At 38.5% G+C, this 23,190-nt stretch overlaps 1 protein-coding gene across 1 annotated transcript; it reads left to right on the top strand.

The window, feature by feature from the left end:
* Positions 1-940: 940 nt before the first annotated feature.
* On the top strand, positions 941-22,387 carry LOC149902660 (uncharacterized). The gene is made up of 10 exons (XM_090109683.1): positions 941-995; positions 1,182-1,391; positions 1,788-2,409; positions 7,476-7,632; positions 8,262-8,369; positions 9,356-9,548; positions 17,501-17,626; positions 19,695-19,863; positions 20,414-20,543; positions 22,109-22,387. The coding sequence occupies exons 1-10, from the start codon at positions 941-943 to the stop codon at positions 22,193-22,195; spliced, it is 1,857 nt and encodes a 618-aa protein (XP_089965809.1). The 3' UTR covers positions 22,196-22,387.
* Positions 22,388-23,190: the final 803 nt, after the last annotated feature.

Here is a 23,190-nt window from a genome sequence, read left to right as displayed (position 1 = left end):
TTTATGGTTTTCGTAATTTTTCCTTTATCTATGCTATAAGACGTTGCTTCGTACCAAATTTCAAGATTCTGAGTTCACGGGAAGCACCCTGTAGGTTTTGATTCCCTTGCAAGTGTCGAAAATTTGCGGCATAAACGGCTGTATCTTTTGGTTGCGTTGGCTTAGAAGTTTGATTTTTTCACAGCTTCAAGGGACAGAAGACCTGAGTAATTGATATAAATTTCAGCTTCATACCTCCACGCGTTCCTGAGAAAAAGGGTCTTGACAGACGGACGGACGGACGGACGGACAGACGGACAACAAAGTGATCCTATAAGGGTTCCGTTTTTTCCTTTTGAGGTACGGAACCCTAAAAACTGCTATTATTACTCCTTTCGGACTTTTCGAATTTCCCCGTATGAGTTTTGGCCTAAGGAACGCCGCACAAACGTTCCAACGTTTTATGAACAATACCGTTTTACAAGGTCTCGATTTTTTATTTTGTTATTTAGATGACGTAATAATTGCCAGCGAAAATGAGACTTTACATCAAGAACATTTGAAGTTAGTATTCGAACGTTTCAATACATACGGCATATCTATAAACTTAAGCAAGTGTAGCTTCGGACAGTCGCGTATAGAATTCTTAGGTCACGAAGTGAGCGTAGATGGAATTAAACCGCTCAAAGATAAAGTCGAAGCCATAGTTAATTTTCCTAAACCCGTTACAGTATCGGATTTAAGACGATTTTTAGGGATGATCAATTTTTATAGACCACATTTACCTCATTTAGCGTCACATCAATGCGAACTTAATAAATATTTAGTGAATTCTAAGAAAAATGATAAATCGAAAATTATTTGGAACAATGTTAGTGAAAATGCTTTTGTGCAATGTAAGATAGGTTTACAGAATGCCGTCACATTGTCACATCCCCTTTTAGATGTTCCCTTAGCCTTGATGACCGACGCTTCCAATACCTGTATGGGTGCGGTATTGCAACAGCGAGTAAAAGGTAAGTGGATACCCCTAGGATATTTTTCCAAAAAATTTTCGCCTACCGAACAAAAGTATTCTACTTATGATAGGGAATTGCTAGCGATTTTTCAAGCTATAAAATATTTTAGGAAATTGTTTGAAGGCCGTCCTTTAACTATATATACAGATCATAAGCCTTTATGTCATGCATTTTCTAAAATAGGTAATGACAGTAAAGAAACGCCTAGAAGGACGCGACAATTACTTTTTATAAGTGAATTTACGGTCGACATACAGCATATTAGCGGTAAAGATAATATTGTAGCCGATACTTTATCGCGCGTAGAAACAATTGTTTGCCCGACTGTACTCGACTTCAACGAACTTGCTGACTCGCAAGCGAAAGACGAGTACTTGATTAATATGACACGAAGTGGGCATAGCGATAATAATGTAAAGTTTAAGAAAATGTATTTACCGACTTGTAAAAAGGGAGTATATTGCGAAGTTTCAAATAATATTATTAGACCTTATTTAACAGAATATTTTAGAAAAATTGCTTTCGATAGTGTTCACAATTTAAGTCATCCCGGTATACGTACGACTCGGAAGATGGTCACTAAACAATTTTTTTGGCCTAGTATGAATAAAGATATAGGGAAATGGACCAAAGCGTGTGTATCATGTCAAAGGTCGAAGATTTCGCGTCACGTTGTTTCAGATATAGGAAAATTCCCGGAAGTTTCGCGATTCGAGCATATCCATGTGGATTTAGTTGGTCCATTGCCGACATCTCCACAGGGATTTAGATATTTATTAACAATTATAGATAGATGTACGCGTTGGCCTGAAGCATTTCCCGTTAAAGAAATTACTGCAGACGTCGTTGCTAAGCATATTTATGAAGGATGGATAGTTAGATATGGTTGTCCCGTCCGTATTACTAGTGATCAAGGACGTCAATTTGAGTCGAGTCTATTTTTAAAGTTAATGTCATTTTTGGGTATTCATAAAATTCGTACTACGCCTTACCATCCACAAAGTAATGGCGCGGTGGAAAGATGGCATAGGTCGTTGAAAGCAGCCCTTATGGCGAGACTGCTTAGTAGTAATAAAACGTGGATAGACGAATTACCCACTGTTATGTTAGGGTTGAGAGCAGCAATACGAACTGATAGTAATGTTAGTGCCGCAGAATTGGCCTTCGGTAAAACTTTACGTTTGCCTGGCGAGTTCTACGATAGTTCTACAAATGACTGTGACGTAAACGATCCTTATAGTTTGGTAGAAAAAATCCGTGAAACTATATCTCAGTATCGCCCGACGAGAGATAAGACGAACGCAAAGAAAACATTCGTTTATTCCGATTTACAAAGTTGTAGTCACGTTTTTGTTAGAGACGATGCAGTTCACAGGTCTCTAAAACCGCCTTACGATGGTCCTTATCAAGTGTTAGAACGTAGTTCTAAAGTTTTTAAAATACAATTTCCCGATAGAGTCGCACGCATTTCCATTGACAGGTTAAAGCCAGCCTTTATTATAAAAGATGATGTTGATGTGGAAAATAATATTGTTCCACATAACACTTCTTTATCGAAGTCGGTTCAGCATGCGCCACCCATAAGCGTAACTAGGAGCGGTCGCGTAATACGACGACCCGTGCGATTCGCGATATAGAACTTTCACACAGTATTTAGCTATTGTCTTTAGTATTATGTGTATTGTAATTAAATTTATTATACTTGTGTGTTATATACCTTTTTTTTTTAGAATGTAAGTTTATATTCGTTTACATGTAGCTTTTGCGTTTTATACAAATTTTTATACATATTAACAATTGTTCAATATTTATACAACGTTTTAAAGTAACTTAATTTGTTTTTATCGTTTCATATTGTTAATCATTTCATTTTATGTTTTACGTAAATATGATTAACATTACATTGCATTGTGCATATTTTACATTTTTGTATGTCTATTGCGAAAGAATGAAGTAATGCGATAGTTTTGTTTTTGCGCATTGAAGATGCCTATTTAGTATTTCCTGTTTTTGTACTAGATTATTAAGTAAGTTATATATCGGATTACATAGGTATAAGAAATATGTATTACGAATTAATATGTGTATTGCATTGTTATCACATTTTGTATTTAACGGTAATTGTTGTTTGATTATTTTGTCTTTTTATAAAATTTTTTTTGGAGTGTATAATTTTTTTGAAAAAAAGGGGGGGAATAATGTAGGGACACACATATGCAATTCGCTGACCGAGCTTTTGTATATGTGTGCGTCCACATTGTTTCCCCGACGCTTTCTACATTTTATTAGAATTATTATTTAGTAGTGCTCAACGGCTAGTTCTAACAACACATATATTGTGAAGAGTAATAAAGTGATTAAAGGAAAGGCATTATTATTTGGGCAACCTTCGGGTACAGAAGCACTACTCAACAAAAAGATTTCTGCTTCTTTATTAACGATCTTCGTACAAATCTCGTTGTCGAAGTACACACAGATTCCTGTTCAATAGATTGATAGTGGTTCAGTTTTCCTACAAGAAAGTAATGATCAACTTAAAAGTCGAATATTATCAAAGAATCACTGACACAGAAAGTTGTTATCATAGTTATTAAATAGAGTTAAAATATTTAAGAAGACCTCAAGCATAATCAATTAAGTGTTAACATTTTAAAATATTAACAGACTGAAATAGTCTCAAAGCATCATGTCATAAGAAAAAGGTTTTCTCCTCGTGTTCATAGATGATGGGCTTACATACAAGTTTTTCATTTCGATGTCGGTACTCGGTACCTACGCAAGGCAAATCCAAGAATACCGCATGTAGATTTTATTAGTAGAAACTAGTTGTCTCCACATAATGTTCAATTTGGGCAAAAAAAAAAAGTAAAGATTCGCGACGACTACAAGCCGAACATAAGTTGTTGATCCGAACATGTAAAGTAATTGAAGCCGATAAAATGATATTATTGATTTAAATTTAAGGTGTCACATATGATAAAAAAATGCTTGCTGTTGTTGACGCATTTACTGGTAAATATTGTCACCTAGCTCCTGTTAAAAATGTGTCTCCAAAAAAAAAAAGAGCATGTTAAGCGCTTTGTTTTTGTTATCTTATTTAAGGCGCTGAAAGGAATAGTAGCCGATCAAGCTACGTCATTCGCAGGTAGCGAACTCATAGACTTGTGTTGACAGTGTCCTTTTGAGTTTTACAAAATTACAAGCGGGATGAGTTGCGCTAACGGGTTATTTTAAAAGGTTTATGTCTGTTCTTAAGTTCATTGTTTCATTATCGCTGAAAATCATGAACGTAGATAATGGTATTCTACAGTTATTGGCGAAATTCAACTTACTTTGAATTGTATTGTATGAAAGAAACGCACAGCACAGGCGACAGCCCAATGCAATTGTCTATAGGCTGCAAGACCACTACGTTATAATGATTTAGTACGAGTGTCAACACTTTAAAAGTTAACCTGTTTGAAATTAGAAATAACTCAAAAGTCAGGATGGACGAGCATTTGAACGTCTATAAGGCTCGTATTGAAAAAAAAAAGCATTATGTTTAATGTTGATGATTTTGTGTTAGTAAGAAAGAAAAGCCGATTGTAACATCAATGTTATTTTACTTGTTTTAACAGTCATTTATGATTATTGAATCGTCGGGAGGTAGACTATGACAATGTGATATCGTCGGTAGTGGCAAATGATATGGAAGTCGGTGCGACTTTAGAATTTTAGACTTGGTTCAGTCTTCGTAAATTAATTATTAGTTGTTACTCTGCCCCAATTGTAAAGTGTTGTTATTATACCTAGTATACATCAAGTTATAAGTGCAAGGTGGTTTTGTGTTTTCCTGTAAATAGTGTCACTGGACGACAAATTGATGACGTGTTATACGATGTTAATTACTAAGTTAGGAGAGAAGTTCTCCAGTCCATGCAAAATAATCTAAAATTTGCGATAACGAGAGGTATCGAATCGAGTCTCAAACTGGAGGCCTCAGTTGGAAAGTGAGTCAATGAATAAAAAAAAATGTAGTCCACAAGTTACTCCTTACTTCCAGTAACTTCCAGGTTGCCTGGCAGAGATTGCTGTGTGTGAGCAATAAGGCCGCATATTGCGTAAAATATTTTTACCTTATAAGTCTGTACTAGATTTCCTTACATTGTTTTGTACATTAAAGTATTATTAATAAATAAATACATACTCCGTCTAATTTTATTTTTGTTTTATTTTATTATTTTTACCTATTTATTCCTTCGGTTGTTACATAGTTCCGTATAGTTAATCTAAGTATTACACAAAAGTTTCATAACACACATGCACACCACACTTTAATAGCTCAATAATAGCTCTGTGTTTGACATAGCAAGACGTGTATGTCATATTGTACATTGGAAGCTCCGCGCTTCGTGTAGTTGTGGGTAGCGCTTGCGCTCCTTGTGATCACAGTACATGGCAGGCTCCGCGCTGCATGTAGTTCCAGATGTTATGGGTAGCATTGCGCTCCTTGTGATAACAGTACATGGCAGGCTCCGCGCTGCATGTAGTTCCAGATGTTATGGGTAGCATTGCGCTCCTTGTGATAACAGTACATGGCAGGCTCCGCGCTGCATGTAGTTCCAGATGTTATGGGTAGCATTGCGCTCCTTGTGATAACAGTACATGGCAGGCTCCGCGCTGCATGTAGTTCCAGATGTTATGGGTAGCATTGCGCTCCTTGTGATAACAGTACATGGCAGGCTCCGCGCTGCATGTAGTTCCAGATGTTATGGGTAGCATTGCGCTCCTTGTGATAACAGTACATGGCAGGCTCCGCGCTGCATGTAGTTCCAGATGTTATGGGTAGCATTGCGCTCCTTGTGATAACAGTACATGGCAGGCTCCGCGCTGCATGTAGTTCCAGTTGTTGTGGGTAGCTTCAAGCTCCTTGTAGTCACAGTACATATGAGGCTCCGCGCTGTATGTAGTTCCAGATTTTGTGCGAAGCATTGCGCTTGATGTGACTACAGTACATGTCAGGCTCCGCGCTGCATGTAGTTCCAGTATTTGTTCAGAGCTCTACACTTACAATATAATACACACACACACAATACATTCAAAGCTTCGCCTTTAGGCGACAGTAGCAGTTGTTGATATCGCCGATGATGACGATGATGAGTAATCATTTGTGAGTCGGTGTGAAAAGTTACAAACCGTGAAGGGAAAAGAGTTTGAATACAACAAATGAAATAGCGACGCAGAAGAAATCTCGCAAAATTACTTGTCGAATTGTTCGCGCGAGAACGCGCTCGTTGTCAGAATGGCCGTGTGAGAGAATCATAACAGAGTAGTTGTTATGTGGCTATACCTTCCTACAATAATGTACTCTAAGATGTACAACATAATGTCGATATTGAATTGATATGAAATGCATGGGCTTACGGGCCATGCTATGGTTTATATTCCTTGAGTCAGTAGCTCGATGATATAGTCTCGGTACTACCATCGACCGCGCAAGGTGTGCGCACTGAGTCATTATTTAATATTATTTCACATATCTACCTAATTATAATTAATTATGAAGAGTTATTTAAATTCTCCGACATGTATAATATTTTTTAAGGATAGATATACCAGGTAAAAGGTAAGACGTTTGACGAATTTAGACAGGAGCTCCTACTTATGAAACTGAACAACTTTTGTTCTACAACTTTGCTGAATTCGTAGAAAAAAATTTGGACTTTGTATGGAAATCGGTCAGCTGATTAGCGAAGTTTCCTTACAAAGTCCAATTTTTTTTTACGAATTCAGCAAAGTAGTAGAACAAAAGTTGTTCAGTTTCATGAGTAGAAGCTCCTGTCTAAATTCGTCAAACGTCTTACCTTTCACCCTGTATAATAATTTTTTTTATGGAACATTGACGTACAAAAAGTGCGTGTGCCGAGCACCCGTTTCAGAAGTGAAATTTCTTTGGCAAGATTCAAATATACCAAAATCGCCGCCTTACTCAATGACGTGACGGTATTGTCATGACGCGAAATTTTACTCTCAATGCGCATAAAGAAGTTTTACTTACTACTACTTACTCCTGTGGCGCTGAAACCCCGAAGTGGGTCTTGGCCTCCGAGACGAGAACTCTCCACCTTGCCCGGTCCTGAGCGGTCTCTTGCCAATTGTCACTGGCTTGAAGCGCACTCAGGTCCCTCTCCACTTGATCGCGCCAGCGATACTTGGGTCGACCCACCGGCCGACGGCCCGAGGGACGGCCCAAGTATGCTCTCTTCAGACCTCGCTCTTCACCCATTCGCTCTACATGACCAAGCCAACGCAGGCGATGCGATAAAGAAGTTTTACTTCAAAAAAATACATACACACGCAGAATCACGCACACACACACGTACAAATACACACAACTTTTTTCAACCTCATAATCCAGGTTCTTTCATTATTTCAAAAGAAAGAGTAAGTTAGTCCTACAATTTGAGATAAAAAAAATCCAATTTTCATCACCAGCGGTGAAGAACACAAGTGCACATCACCGCACACGGGCAAGGTGCTGCTCAAGGAGGTGTTCCCGTTCAACATCGACCAGCTGTTCACCATGATCTTCACCAACTCCCAGCTCAACTTGGAACTGCTGGCCGTCAGGGGGGCTACTGATTATGTGCAGGTAGGGGTTTTTGACGTGACAACGTCTTATAATTCGATAGAGCCGGCTGCACGCACGAAAAAACATGACTCATGCGGCGTTACCTCGCTCTGAGGCGTTCCATGTAAGGCTTGAAGTGCAAGCAAGAGCGCGGAACGAGCGACAAAGAAGCACAATCGGATGTTTTCACGTTCAACTATCGTCAGTAAACCGACTTTACAGACAACCAATTTTTTTTTGGATTGGATTAGTGATGCGATTTACGTTTTGGATTGTAGATCAATTTATTGTAATAAGTATCGTTAAATTAATAAAAATGAGATACATAGTTTATTTATGACTTTAACTTATATGACGGAGTTTATCCTATTTTATGTTTGTGTCTGTTAAAAATTTTCTGTCAACTCGCTGACATAGCCTAGCGGTAGCAAAACAAAAATGCATATAATATTATGTAACTGTCGAAAATAGTTTTGATTGATGCCTTGAATCACCAATAGTTACATCATCACTGCATAGATAGTGAAATAATTAGCGAAAAATAGGCCAGGAAGATCTAAACGACAGGTGTGTTTTGTTGACTTTGAAACAGAAAATATCAAAAGTCTTATATTTTTTCGCAATAATATTTTGTTTATTTGTTATTCCAGTCACCATGGCAACCGGCGGGCGGAGTCAAGTGCCGGCAAGTGAGCTATACGCTGGGACTCACTTCGGGCCCTATAGGGCCTAAGGAAGTGCACGTAAATGAAACCCAGGTGCGTACACTAGACTTTAGTGCACTTACACTAAAGTGCACACTACACTTAACTAGACGCCCGCGTTTTCAAAGGAAAACCCGCATAGTTCCCGTTCCCGTGGGATTTCCGGGATAAAACCTATCCTATGTGTTAATCCAAGTTACCCTCTATATGTTTGCTAAATTTCATTGTAATCGGTTCAGTAGTTTTTACGTGAAAGAGTAACAAACATTTATACATCCATACTTACAAACTTTCGCCTTTATAATAGTAGTAGGATGTAGTGAACATTATAATACACATAAAACTTTACCGTAATTGTCGTTTTTGCTTAAACACTTTGAAATTTTCTTATAACTGCATTTAAAGAGACGTTTTAACAAATAAAGATTTGTGTTGTTATTAGTACACTACACTTTAGTGCACACTACACTTTACCACATTCATTTTTAAATAAAATTTTGCATTCAAAAATTTTGGCAAATCGGTCTCTAAAATTATTTATTGTTGTTACTCCAATAAACGAGTAATAAATAACCATTCATGATGAATTTGGCTTGCATTATTATTATTTTTTTGTTAGCACCGCTATTTAAAGTATGAATTTACAACTATGACGTAACCCATATAACGCTCAGTTTATCCTATTCTTTATTGAACAGCACAATATAAATTTATAAAGAATAGCAAAAATTCGATCACTCAGCGGGACTCGAACCCGCATCCTTCCGCGCCATTCCGGGGCGGATGCCTGACCAATTCAGCCACTCGTGACCCGCCAGAGCGATAGAATTTATTATATTCTTTCAGTTTTATGTGTCTAAGAGACACACCGCGCGCCATCTATTGAGATGATTAACAACCATCTCAACCAATATGAAACACTTTTCAGTTTTTTTCTATTCTTTATAAATTTATATTTATAAAGCATTTGAATGCCATAAAACCAAAAATATCAATTTCAGCACAATATGTATATCAAATTTTATCTTTCCCCACCACAGACAATGAACAAATGTTCCAAACCCGGCTACCTGTACTCAATAAACATCTCAAGTGAGAACTCGGGCATCCCCTACGCGGACTATTTTAGTGTCGAAGTGCATTATTGCTTCGAGCGAGTCCACGATACGAACACAAGGCTCACTATGTACGGATGGGTTAATTATAAGAAGAGCATGTGGCCTATGGTTAAAGGTAAGGTTTATGTCATTTTTTTTTGATAATTTATTCAATTTTGCAAAAATTTTTTTTTGATTTTTTGGGATTTTTTTATTGTTACGTTGGTTGTAAGCGTGTCTCGCTATAATTCGTTGTTTGTAGTCTTTGGCAAGTTTGAAATAAATCACAATTAAAACGAAACGCCGACGTTTTGCAATTGTATCAAAAAAATCACAACAAAAAATGTCGTAAAAGATTTTCAACGCTTATAGGCTTGCTTAATATGGTTGTAGAATCGCACCAAGCCGAAATAGCGGGTGGCTTCTACTACATTAGGGAAAATTACGTTAACACAAAATCGATGTTCGGAATATAGTGAGCAGCAAAAACAATGCACCACGTACCTTGGAGATGCTGCAGCACTCGATGAATTTGCGCCCAATCATCCGATGCGATACACGTGTTTCAATGGCCGCCGCGCGCGCACACAGCAGAGGAGCGGCTCGATCGAATGCGGAAGTACAAGTAATAATTTGACAACCTTTGTTTGGATACTCTGTGCCAAACATCGATAATAGACACCACGATCAATTACACGGTAACGAAACATCCCGCCCACCAAAATGCCTATGGTATTTTCTGGTCAGACGATAAATAGAACATAATGGGAACGAGAACGATAAGAATGATCCGCATAATTATTGATGATACTTATTGATTACGATAAAAACTAGTTACCTAACTAATTGATTCTGTATAACACGATAGATGTTACACAGACACGATATCTTATTGCTAACGATAACTTAATGTCTAGATACCTTACGATACTAAAAGAAAGATAAACGATTTAAGCTAGTCCTCGATTGGTAGAGGGCATAACTTAACCAACGGTCTTTGAATTATATGATTTTTCGCTGTTTTAACTACTGCAATCCGAGCTACACCATCAGAACCGGGTAAAAGATCCACTACTCTGGCAAGAGACCATTGTAGTGGCGCACGATTTTCATCCTTAATTATCACCATTGAGCCTATCTGAAGCGGTTTAAAATCCTTAGTCCATTTGGCGCGTTGTGTTAGTGAATTAAGATACTCGTGTTTCCATTTGGACCAAAAACTCTGGTGAAATGATTGTAACAACTGCCACCGATGAAGCCGACTTATATTAACATTTGATAGATCTTCATCAGGGACAGCTGTCAAAGGCTCTAAGGTAAGGAAATGGCCTGGAGTTAAGACCGTTAGATCATTTGGATCCGAACTGATTGCACAAAGCGGTCGCGAATTTAATACTGCTTCGATTTGCACGAAAAGCGTTGTAAGTTCTTCAAACGTAAGAACTTGATCACCAACTACACGAAGTAAATGAGATTTAGCCGCCTTGATTTGAATTTCCCATACACCACCGAAATGAGGAGCTGATGGAGGATTGAACTTAAATTCGATCTTTTCTAAATTAGAAGCTTGATGCATAAGAGACGATAATTGATTTCTTGCACCGATAAAGTTTGTTCCACAATCCGCGTGCATCACGTTACATCGACCACGGCGTGCCACAAAGCGTCGTAACGCAGCTATAAATGCGTCAGTGGACAGTGTAGACACCACCTCGAGGTGTACTGCCTTTGTTGTAAGACAAATAAAAAGACAAAGGTAAGCCTTTTCAATCTTAGCACCTCGATGTGGGCCTAATTTAATACGAAACGGTCCGCCGAAATCGACACCTACTACAGAAAATGGTTTGACTTGATTAACACGGTATGATGGTAAATCACTCATAAACGGTTGTAATGGCTTCGGATTAGTTCGATAGCATTGTATACATTTGCTTAAACGATTGCGTACAGTACGTTTTGCCGATATGATCCAAAATTGTTGAAGAAGTAAGAAATGCGTAGTATTGATGCCCGGATGCAAGTAGTTACGATGAATGTTGTCGATAATTAAAAACGTTAATGGATGATCAGACGGTAGAAAGGCTGGATGCCTTTGTTCGTATTCTAAACCTGCGCGTGAAATTCTACCGCCCACCCTGAGAATACCTAATCGATCGATAAATGGATTGAGTTTTCGAAAAGGTTTCGATAAAAGTTTGTTTGATTTAAGATTAGCAATTTCGTTTGAAAAGACCTGACTCTGTACATGTTTAACGATTTTTAATAATGCGTTATGTCTTTCAACGTTATTAATGAAATTATTACGATTAGCTTGAGCTGGGGTTCTAGAGTTATTGATAAAACGATATACAAATGCCAAAATGTTAACGATTGTTTGAAATGATGAATAACGATTAAGTAAAGAGTCAATTATTGTTGGTTCGATTGGAGCTCTCTCTTCAGCGGAAAGAGCTACCTTACGTTGCTCCTTCTCCATAACGACCTTCTCCTCATTTGATGTGACAACAGCTGTATCCGTAGGCCAAGTATCACTACCTTGGGTTAACCAGCACGGTCCCGCCCACCATAAGGCATTGTGCACAAGCTCACTCGGAAATAAACCTCGTGAACACAAATCAGCAGGATTATCACCTGAGGATACATGATGCCACCAGTCTGTTGGTGTGATATCCTGTATGTGACTGACACGATTCGCGACAAATGTTGTCCAACGCGAAGAATGAGAACGCAGCCAAGACAAAACGATAGTTGAGTCAGACCACAAATATACAGAATCAATATGAATACGAGAAAGATACGTATCTTTTACAAATTTGTAAAGATCTGATAGAAGAACTGCAGCACAGAGCTCGAGTCGTGGTAACGATGTATGTTTAAGAGGTGCAACTCGAGCCTTAGAGCAAACGAAGAAAACATGAATATTACCAACAGCATCTGTAACACGTAAATAGATGACAGCTCCGTATGCAAGGGTAGAACTGTCACAAAACCCATGTAGCTCATACGATACAGCATCCGTGCATGTAAGTTGCCGAGGAATTAGAAGTTCACTCAAAAGATTAAGTTGAGTGCGATGTTTGTTCCATGTATTGATGATCTCGTTAGGCGGCGTTTGGTCCCATCCAACGCCGAGAATCCACAACTTCTGAATTAAACATTTTGATTGAATTGTGATGGGAGATAAAAAACCTAACGGATCGAAAACCCTAGCGAGTTCACTAAGAATTGAACGCTTAGTACATGGCCGATAAGTAGATTCAATTTCGAAAACGAACGTATCTGTGGATGGATTCCATTTAAGACCTAATACCTTAAGAATTTGATTATCAGAATTGTCTAACGATACGGATCCAGTCAAACAACTATCACTGGGTAGATCAGACAATAACTGCGGTTTATTACTAGCCCACTTCCTAAGTTCAAACTGTCCACACTTAAAAAGTTTAATAACCTGCGACTTTGCTTCCTGAGCGACCTCTAACGATGAAAATCCTGTTGTGACGTCATCACAATAAACATCAGACAGTAGTACTCGTTTTGCGAGTGGATAAGAATCTCCCTCATCTTCAGCAAGCTGTCGAAGAGTACGGCAAGCGAGAAACGGAGACGAAGCTAATCCATATGTGACTGTATTTAAACGATATTCTAAGAGGGGCTCATCAGGAGAACTCCTCCAGAAAATGCGTTGGTAATCACGATGTTCTTGCGCTACTACAATCTGTCTAAACATTTGACGAGCATCAGCCATGAAGACAACGTTGTGTTCCCTAAAGCGTAAAAGTAGATTTAAAATATTCGGTTGTAGCTTTGGGCCGATAAGTTGTGTGTCATTCAGTGACTTAGAATGCATATCCTTCGCAGAAGCGTCGAATACAACGCGGAGGCGTGTGGTCGCAGAGTCAGGGCATAGAACGCAATGATGAGGTATGTAGTATTTTCCTGTGCCAACTTGTGCTACAGGAACGACTGTCATGTGACCACTTTCGATGTAATCAGACATAAAGTCGACATATTGCGATTTTAACAAAGCGTCACGTGACAACCTACGTTCGATAGCATAGAACCTACGCAAAGCAACTTCGCGAGAGCCCTCAAATGTAGGTTCTGAATTATTCTTAAATGGAATACGAACAATATAACGCCCAGATTCATCACGTGAGTGTTCATCAACGAATTTACGTTCGCATAATAACTCATCTGGAGTTAGCATTGAATTTTGCGGTACCGAATCTAATTCCCAAAAACGATGAACTAATGAATTTAAATCATTATCGATTACAGGCAACGTCTGCAACAGACTACTACATGAAATATTAGTTTTACCTAGAAGTAGCCAACCAAAGATTGAATTAAACGCGGTAGGTTGGTTGACACCTCCCTTGATATGTTGATTAAGAACAGAGTCAGCGAATACATCAGCAGCAAGCAAAATGTCAATGGGACCAGGTATATCGAAACCAGGGTCCGCTAACGGCAACGATTTAATATGGGACCAACTTGATGAATTAAGTTGAGCGATAGGTTGATCGCCACATATTTTAGATATGACGTGCATATCCAAGTTAAATAGAATTCGACCGTTAGTGCCGATAGAACAAGTGACGTCACCAATAATAGGTGCATCCGCTTCCCCTATGCCACTAATTGCCGCGGTTGTTGAAGCCGGCGTTAAATTTAAAAGTTTTACTGCTGATTCCGTTATGAAATTGCTCTGACTGCCCGTATCAAACAGGGCACGAAACGATTGCATATTACCTGAAGCATCCTTAACCTGAACGATAGCTGTGGCTAACAGCACTGTATGATTCGTATGTGACCTTGACACCAGCGACGACCCGATTTGATTTGATTCGATCTTAGTGTTATGATCGCGATGGAGTAAGGTGTGATGTTTACGCTTACACATACGACACGAAAAAATAGATTTGCAATTTTTTAATTGATGTGATGGCTTCAGGCAATTAAAGCACCAATTGTTTTGAGTGGCAATAGCCATACGATCGTCTATCGATTTACTAATAAAATCTTGACAAGAAAAAATAGAATGCGACTTAAGGCAATACGCGCAGCTACTTGAATAAACTTTAGACTTATCGTTCGAATTACCTCGATTGTTCTTTGCAACAAGTGCATTTGAATTGAAACGTTTCGTTGATTGATTTTGAGTAGTCGAATGCTTTAAAGATTTGTTCACACCAGAAAAATGTGTATCTCGTAATAAGGCTTCGCATTTAGAACGCAAAAACCCCCTTAATTGATCATAAGACGGCAACTCCACGTTAGAATATTTCTCCTCAAAATCGCGGCGTAAGTTCTTGTCTAATTTTGATAAAATATGGTAAACTAAAACAAAATCCCAACGATCTATCGGTAACTCAATAGATTTTAAAATATTTAAATTTTCATCGAATAAGTCGAGTGACTTTTGAAACTCAGTTGCGTTGTTATGCATGAAGTTAGTGTTTAAAATATCTTGCCAACAAGTAAAAGCTAATGTTCGTTTACATTTATAGCGATTAATAAGAGCTTCATACGCGTCGCGATAATATTCGTGAGTCATAGGGAACGCCTTAACCACCGATAACGCATCCCCGCTAAGAGAAGAAATTAAATAATGAAACTTTTCCGTGTCCGAAATTGACGTTGAGTTATGAATTAAAGAATTAAACGTATCATTAAACACAGGCCACTGCTTGATATCGCCCGAAAAATGTGGCAATGTAATTTTAGGTAAACGGATATTCGATGAAATGATGTTCGAGTTAATCGAATTATTTGTATCATGTTTAGTTAAACTAATATAAATAGACTGTATCTGAAAATATAATTCATCGAATTGTTCCTCAATTTCAGTTTCATTATCCGCGTCGTCCGACAGATCGAGTATATTAAAATGAGCATTTTCGAAATTTGAAACGATTTGTTTAATTTCCTGATGATACGATAAAAATAGGTCGTATTGTGAACGATCACTCAAAGCTGCATTACCTATTTCTAACGCCTTCGATAATCTTCTATGTGCTATAGTACGTTTTCTACGCAATGTCGATAAGTCCTTAGTCGTATAATATTCATCCACCGATTTAGATTTTAATTTTTTCAAAGAACCTAACTTCCGAGTTGAATGTTTAGTTAATAAAGACATCTTGTTAAATTTAAATTTATATATCGAATAAACAAAATGTAAAAACGTTTAAACACAAACAATTAAATAACAAAGTTAATCTTCGATGTAATTTTTCAAACAATGAAATAAAATGAAACAATGAAATTATTATTTCACCTTTACGCATATGAAGTTAAGGATGAAAATCGCATGAAACGGTAATGTGAATGAATACAGATTATAACTTACAATAACAAGTTAAAGTGATGATGCGCTGCGCGAGCCGCTGGAATGTTCGACGTTCGATTGTCAATTTACCCCCGAGTGTTAATATAAAATGAAATTATTTTATATTACGATTTAACCTAATATTACGTTTTAATATTAGTTATGTAGTTAGGATAAACTGTAACGTGAATGAATTATGTTTTGGAATGTGAAATTACTATAGGCCTGTGTAAAATTAAGCACCGATGAGATATGTGATTGCTTAACTAGTTCCTACAATAATTAAACGCTTTGACTTGTACTTCTGAATATGTATTAAGTTTTAGAATATGAAATTGTTTTAAGCCGTATGAATTTAAGCACCGATAAAATAAGTGTTTGCTTAAATAGATCTTATAACAACTTCCTACTTTGTTAAACAAAGAACCTAATACGAACGGAATTGAATTTGATTTTAGATTATGAATTACGTGTGACCAGTAATACCATAAGCTTTTGAATATGATAATTGATACGCAAATTCCCGGGTTTCGGCACCAGAAATAATGTAGAATCGCACCAAGCCGAAATAGCGGGTGGCTTCTACTACATTAGGGAAAATTACGTTAACACAAAATCGATGTTCGGAATATAGTGAGCAGCAAAAACAATGCACCACGTACCTTGGAGATGCTGCAGCACTCGATGAATTTGCGCCCAATCATCCGATGCGATACACGTGTTTCAATAGCCGCCGCGCGCGCACAGCAGAGGAGCGGCTCGATCGAATGCGGAAGTACAAGTGGCGACCACAGATTAAGGTCTCGACTGTCGTGGTGCATGACAGTTGCAAAATAATTTGACAACCTTTGTTTGCATACTCTGTGCCAAACATCGATAATAGACACCACGATCAATTACACGGTAACGAAACAATGGTCGATTCTGTATATATTAGGTAAGTCTATAAGCCACAAGGGGCTGTCCATTAATCACGTGAGGCTCTAAATGGGGGGAGTTCTCCATAAAAAATCACGAAATATCACAAGGGGGGAGGGGTAAAGTAATACATCCCGTGTACTTATTAACGTTTATTATAGTATTTAATTTTCTATAATAAAATTATATGAAATTTAACTATACCAGATTTTTTATAAATAAAAAAATAGATTCTTTGCAGGTACAAACAAATACACGTGATATAGGGGGGGAGGGTAGTCTTAAACCTCACCACGTATCACCAAGGGAGAGTGGGGGTCAAAAAGTGCAAAAAAACATCACGTGATTAATGGATGGCCCCTAAGCCAAAAAAGGATAAAAAAAAGACGGGTTGCACTCCGGGAGTGCCGGCAGAAGTGAAAACTTGATTATTAACGTTCAGCATGTTTGATATTTTGGAATGGTATCCGTCTACGCATGGAATATAAGGGCTAAAAAAAAAATCCGTCTTACGCTTTTTTGATCAGGCCACGTGTCCTGACGCGAGTTTAAGATTTTATACCAAACGCTGCTAAAGATGTTTTCACTTCAAAAAAGACGGGTTGCACTCCCGGACTGCCGGCAGAAGTGAAAATTTGATTATTAACGTTGAGCATGTTTGATATTAATCTGTCTTACGTTTTTCCGATCAGGTCACGTGTCCTGACGCGAGTTTAAGATTTTATACCCATTACAGAAAAAGTGCTCAACGCCGCTAAAGAAGTTTTCACTTCAAAATATTAGGCAAGTCTATTAGCACCATAAGCCATGAGTAGTAAAACAGTTAAAAATTGCAGCATTCCTGGAAAAGAACACGATAAGCGGCATGGAGGAGTTCAGCCGTTTGCTAGAGAGCCAGTTGCGTGCTCAGCTCGCGCCCGCCGCGCCCGCCGCTCGTGCGCGGCGGCGGCGCAGGCATGACGGTATGCATATACATACACACACAATACGTTATAGTACATACATGATATTTTAATAATCATTTAATTATTAAATAATTATAATATTTCGTATCATATTCAAAACTAGCTTCCGCCCGCGGCTCCGTCCGCGCGGATATCCGTCTTCGCGTGGATGGTTTATTTCTCCATTTTGAGTAACTCTGACAATGACATCTTATAAAAAAAGAATCCACTGCGGGTAACGCAACGTGTGTTCGCGGTTCTACAGAACAATGTCCATGGATAAAACTGAAAAATTAAGATTTATTTTTTTCCACGTATTTTCCAGGATAAAAAGTATCCTATTTTATTCCCAGGATAATAAATTATAATAATACCAAGTTTCATCGAAATCGAACCAGTCAGCATATTCAGACAGACAGACAGATTTTTTAATCACATATTTGGATTTGGTATCGATCCAGTAACACCCCCTGCTATTTATTTTTTCAATATTTTCAATGTACAGAATTGACCCTTCTACAGATTTATTATATGTATAGATAACGATCAAAACAACACAAAAGCATTGGTGCGTAATTATCATTTCTCTCGCTGTACTTAATATAAATTATTTATATTATATGTATGAATATTATACTATTGTTACGTAACATATTCTTATTTGATTGTGAATATATATTTAATACTGTATCTATTATATATATTATATGGACATATCTTTACGCAGGTAATTTATTTACTGTTATATTTGTTTTATTTCTTTTATAAATATATATATTTAATGCTCTACCCTTCACCTTTCCTCTAATTTAATTTCTCTCCGTACGTCCGGTTGTCTGGAAGAAATCGCTGAATAGCGATAAGACCGCCAATTGTTGTAATGTATCCTTAGATTAAGTATTATTGTAATGATTCTAAGAGCAATAAAGTATTAATAAATAAATAAATAAATAACACCTGCGCTGACTCACACCACTCGAATCGTTTTGAACGGACTTCAGCAGTTGCGGGGCATTCTAGTCTTGACTTTGGTCGAGTAAAGATGTCTGAGAAATTTATTAAATTAGTAATTATTTACGAAATACAATTATGCACTAACATACATATGTTGGAATACAGACACAAACACACACACACTGACATGTTTGCTGACACCAACATGCCTGTAAACATAATAACACTCTATTTAAAATCTAACTGTGCGCACAAAAAACTAAACCATTTGAGTTTTTTACTTAATTATGTTCATAAATGATTAGATAATTACCGAAAGCAACCTTTATTTAATTTTATATGTTTTATTAATCTAATTTAATATTTTATGTGTTTACTTTATACGCTGCATCCAGTAAAGTGTGAGGAAATATACGGTAATTACTTTTTAATTCATTTTTAACAATGTTCTTAAAGTTAGAGTTAGGAGTATACGCCACTGAACGTCGCTTGGATATCAGTTGACAACGTTTTAACAGGTGATTGAAGGTATAGTCTGGCCAGCCAAAGCTGAACCCAGTAAAAGGCGGCAAATTTAAAAATATGGACCTGGTAACATCGGCTTAGTTAAGAAAAAAAAATTTTGTTACTTTTGATATTCCTAGAGGTGATCATAGTATATGGGTACATTAGGTACACAACAAATCAGGATTTAAAAGTTATTAAAGGATGTGGTAGCCCTATCAATAAAACATTTGACTTACATTATTTTTTTTTTGTATTTACTAATCATTGTAAATCTTCGTATTTACTAATTATTATAAATAAAAGCTGCCGCACAGCATTCTTTATAGTTTTACCCATATTTCAACATTAAAACCAATAAATTCGCAAATAATTTGAACCTTTTTTCAAATAATTTGAACCAACAAAACTGACAACTAACTACGCAGAAACGCCATGTTATCATTCCAGATAGTGTGGCCGCTACAAAAAAAAACTGGGTTCAGCTTTGGCTGGCCAGACTCTATTTGCTTATAACGTATGTCATGTCAAACTCTGCCTAACACAGCCGTAAGCAGAGTTTACCTTCGGACAATTTTGAATATTGTTGTTTATATGTATTTTAATTTTCATAAATATATTTTCACAGTATCACCACCACTCTGCCCCGCGCCGGTAGCAGCCACACCACCGACCACCAGTCGAACGCCAAGATGGCTGCTAATATCATTGTTGCTACTGTTGCTACTCAACGCGCTACTTTATACGCAATTGTACTACTATAAAACGGAGATTGATATGGAGGAACTGCATTCGAAGTGAGTAGATGTGATGAAAGTACAGAGTAAATAAGATTTTTTGTGTCGCCAATTTAGAATGAAACTTTGTGATTAATTTAAATTAACAGGTTCGATTATAATTGAAGTGAAACTTCTTTATCGGGGTTGGAAAAAATTTAGTGTAACATGTTTTCGTTACGCGTGACATTTTTCCGTTACGCGCCATCTTTTTCTTATCCCTACCACGCGTGATTCGACGTATTTCTGTAAAGTTGCTTAAAGTAAATTATTTTTTGAAAAATAAGGTCATAAAGAAGTTTCACTTCTTACGTGTGTACATTAGTACACGCATACATTTTTGAAGTGAAAACTTCTTTAGCGGCCTTGAGCACTTTTTCTGTAATGGGTATAAAATCTTAAACTCGCGTCAGGACGCGTGACCTGATCGAAAAAGCGTAAGACGGATACCATTCTAAAATAGCAAACATGCTCAACGTTAATAATCAAGTTTTCACTTCTGCCGGCACTCCCGGAGTGCAACCCGTCTTTTTTTATTATTATTCAGTGTAACCATATATGTGTCTGTCAGGCTGAGCGGCGCGCGGTCGGCGGCTGCAGCGGAGTGGTCGGCGCAGCTCGCGCGGCACACGCAGCGCCAGCGCCGCCAGCTGCTCGCCTGGCGACACGCGCTCGCCGGCACCGTGGCGCACCTCGCGCAGGTGACGTAGCGCCAGCTGCCCCACTTGCCCCACCAGCTGCCCCACAAACTGCCCCACCAGCACAACCAGCTGCCACACCAGCTGCCCCAACGACTGCCCCACCAGTTGCCCCACCATCTGCCCCACCGGCTGCCCCACCATCTGCCCCACCGGCTGCCCCACCATCTGCCCCACCGGCTGCCCCACCATCTGCCCCACCGGCTGCCCCAACATCTGCCCCACCGGCTGCCCCAGCATCTGCTCCACCGGCTGCCCCAGCATCTGCCCCACCGGCTGCCCCACCATCTGCCCCACCACCTGCCCCACCGGCTGCCCCAGCATCTGCTCCACCGGCTGCCCCACCATCTGCCCCAGCATCTGCCCCACCGGCTGCCCCAGCATCTGCCCCACCGGCTGCCCCAACATCTGCGCCACCGGCTGCCCCAGCATCTGCCCCACCGGCTGCCCCAGCATCTGCCCCACCGGCTGCCCCAACATCTGCCCCACCGGCTGCCCCAACATCTGCCCCAACATCTGCCCCAACATCTGCCCCACCGGCTGCCCCAGCATCTGCCCCACCGGCTGCCCCACCGGCTGCCCCAGCATCTGCCCCACCGGCTGCCCCAACATCTGCCCCACCGGCTGCCCCAACATCTGCCCCAACATCTGCCCCAACATCTGCCCCACCGGCTGCCCCAACATCTGCCCCACCGGCTGCCCCACCGGCTGCCCCAACATATGCCCCAGTGTTCGGCGCAGCTCATGCGGCACACGCTGCATTTGTTACTTGACAACAATTGTTTACACAGAATTTACACTATATAACACAGATACAGTCATTTCTCTCGGCATGCCACGTCCACACTGACCGGGCAACATTTAATTCGCAAAGCTGCTCTGGTAAAGTTTTAATAAGTGTGCACATTATTGCACGCCTCATAAGCGAAGCGTTGAGGTGGGTACTACTGTCACTTCGCGCAAAACATCTGATTTTTCAAACTTAAAATGTCTTTATGTATCATACATTGCACTTGTAAGATAATACATACACACACATATTAAGAAAAAACACTATTTTTAACGTTCATGATATTTTTGATGTCAATTTTGTTATTTAAACTAGTTAAAAAACAGTTTAAAAAAGTTCTGTCTTGGACGTCCGTGTGTCTGTATGTGCGGATCCTTTTTCTTGTTAACACGATAGCGACCGAAATACTTTACTAATCGAGTCTTTTTTTTTCTCTTACGCTTGAGTATGCTCAGGAATAGAACCCTTTCATTTTTCAGGGTCTGATTCGATGTGGTTTAATTGTTATTAAATAAACAAAAATAATAATTAATAAATATTTATTAAAAAAAAATTATGAGGCGTGCACTTTTGGATTTTCCAAATTATTTTTTTTTCTAGGCTTAAAATATCTACGTCTTCATTGAACAATAAACAAAGATCGCAATCACGCTCAAAAATTATCTTTACTAAAACTCTGCCGACGCGTCTATTGGGCAGACTTTTCGAAAGAGCACGAACGTCTTCTTCTAATGATTGCATAAATAAATTGTTTATAATAAAATTATTTCCTTTACAGACGGAACAAGCGCTGGCCAAATTATTAGAGACTATAAAACCGGTTCTGGAAAAATCGGAAAATGAGGAACAACACGGCGAGCTCTGAGCGGCAATCAGTGTTACAATATTGTCAATTTAACTTTCAACGTTTGTTGGAGTGTGGTGAAGTGATCAATGGTATTTTTACTTCAAAAACAAGATAATTTTCATATGTTTACTGTTAATTTGTTTGTTTGAGACTGTACATTATATAAATAAGTAATACTATTGGACGTAAATCTAAAAAAAACGTTATTCATGATAAGATTTATCACTGTTTAAAATTATCGGACTGTTTAAAATTTCCGTAAAATCTTGTAGGTAGTCATTATTATAAATATTTAAATATCAAAATATAAGATTTCATTGGTCTAGCAACACCACACAAAATGAAAAAAAATTACGCACATAAATTTGTTGAAAATTTATAATTACGTGTCAAATTTAAATATCCATTATTATTACGTAATAATTGGCACTTGATGTTGGAAATTGTAATCGTTTTAGATTAAATACGTTATCTACCAAAAAAAATTGGTTGTCTGTAAAGTCGGTTTACTGACGATAGTTGAACGTGACAACGTCCGATTGTGCCTCTTTGTCGATCGTTCCGCGCTCGCGCTTGCACTTCAAGCCTTACATGGAACGCCTCAGAGCGAGGTAACGCCGCATGAGTCATGTTTTTTCGTGCGTGCAGCCGGCTCTATCGAATTATAAGACGTTGTCACGTCAAAAATTACGTGTGTCACTCGAGGACTGCCGCGGTTGCGCTATTGCATAGCATCGCATTGCTGTGCCGGTTGGAGTGGGGGGTGTTAGGTTTTTTCGTTACGGAATTTTTACATTCGGTCGCCGCGCTCAAGGCCCGCGATAGAAGCTATGCAATAGCTTAATAAAAATTTTATGCATGTTTCATAGTTGTAACTGGCAAGAAACTGCAAATTAACGTTAGTATTTCATTTCGAGAGAAAGAAATTGTAAATAATAGAATAGTTCTAACAAAATAACGTACGTTGCTTTAGTTTGGAAGTTACAAATGTTGAAAAATAATATTATAATTCT

This window comes from Colias eurytheme, chromosome 14 (genome assembly GCF_061535395.1).
Source record: "Colias eurytheme isolate Ceu_HAF_F1 chromosome 14, ilColEury1 Martin Lab GWU primary, whole genome shotgun sequence".
Classification (NCBI taxonomy): Eukaryota; Metazoa; Arthropoda; class Insecta; order Lepidoptera; family Pieridae; genus Colias; species Colias eurytheme.
This window is presented reverse-complemented; position numbering and strand designations above follow the sequence as displayed.

Coding starts and splice junctions, on each gene's coding strand:
- LOC149902660 (XM_090109683.1), top strand. CDS start 941: ATGACCGACGCTTCCAATACCTGTATGGGTGCGGTATTGCAACAGCGA. Junction 996..1,181: donor ATTGCAACAGCGAGTAAAAG/GTAAGTGGATAC, acceptor TTTCTAAAATAG/GTAATGACAGTAAAGAAACG. Junction 9,549..17,500: donor CATGTGGCCTATGGTTAAAG/GTAAGGTTTATG, acceptor TAAAAATTGCAG/CATTCCTGGAAAAGAACACG.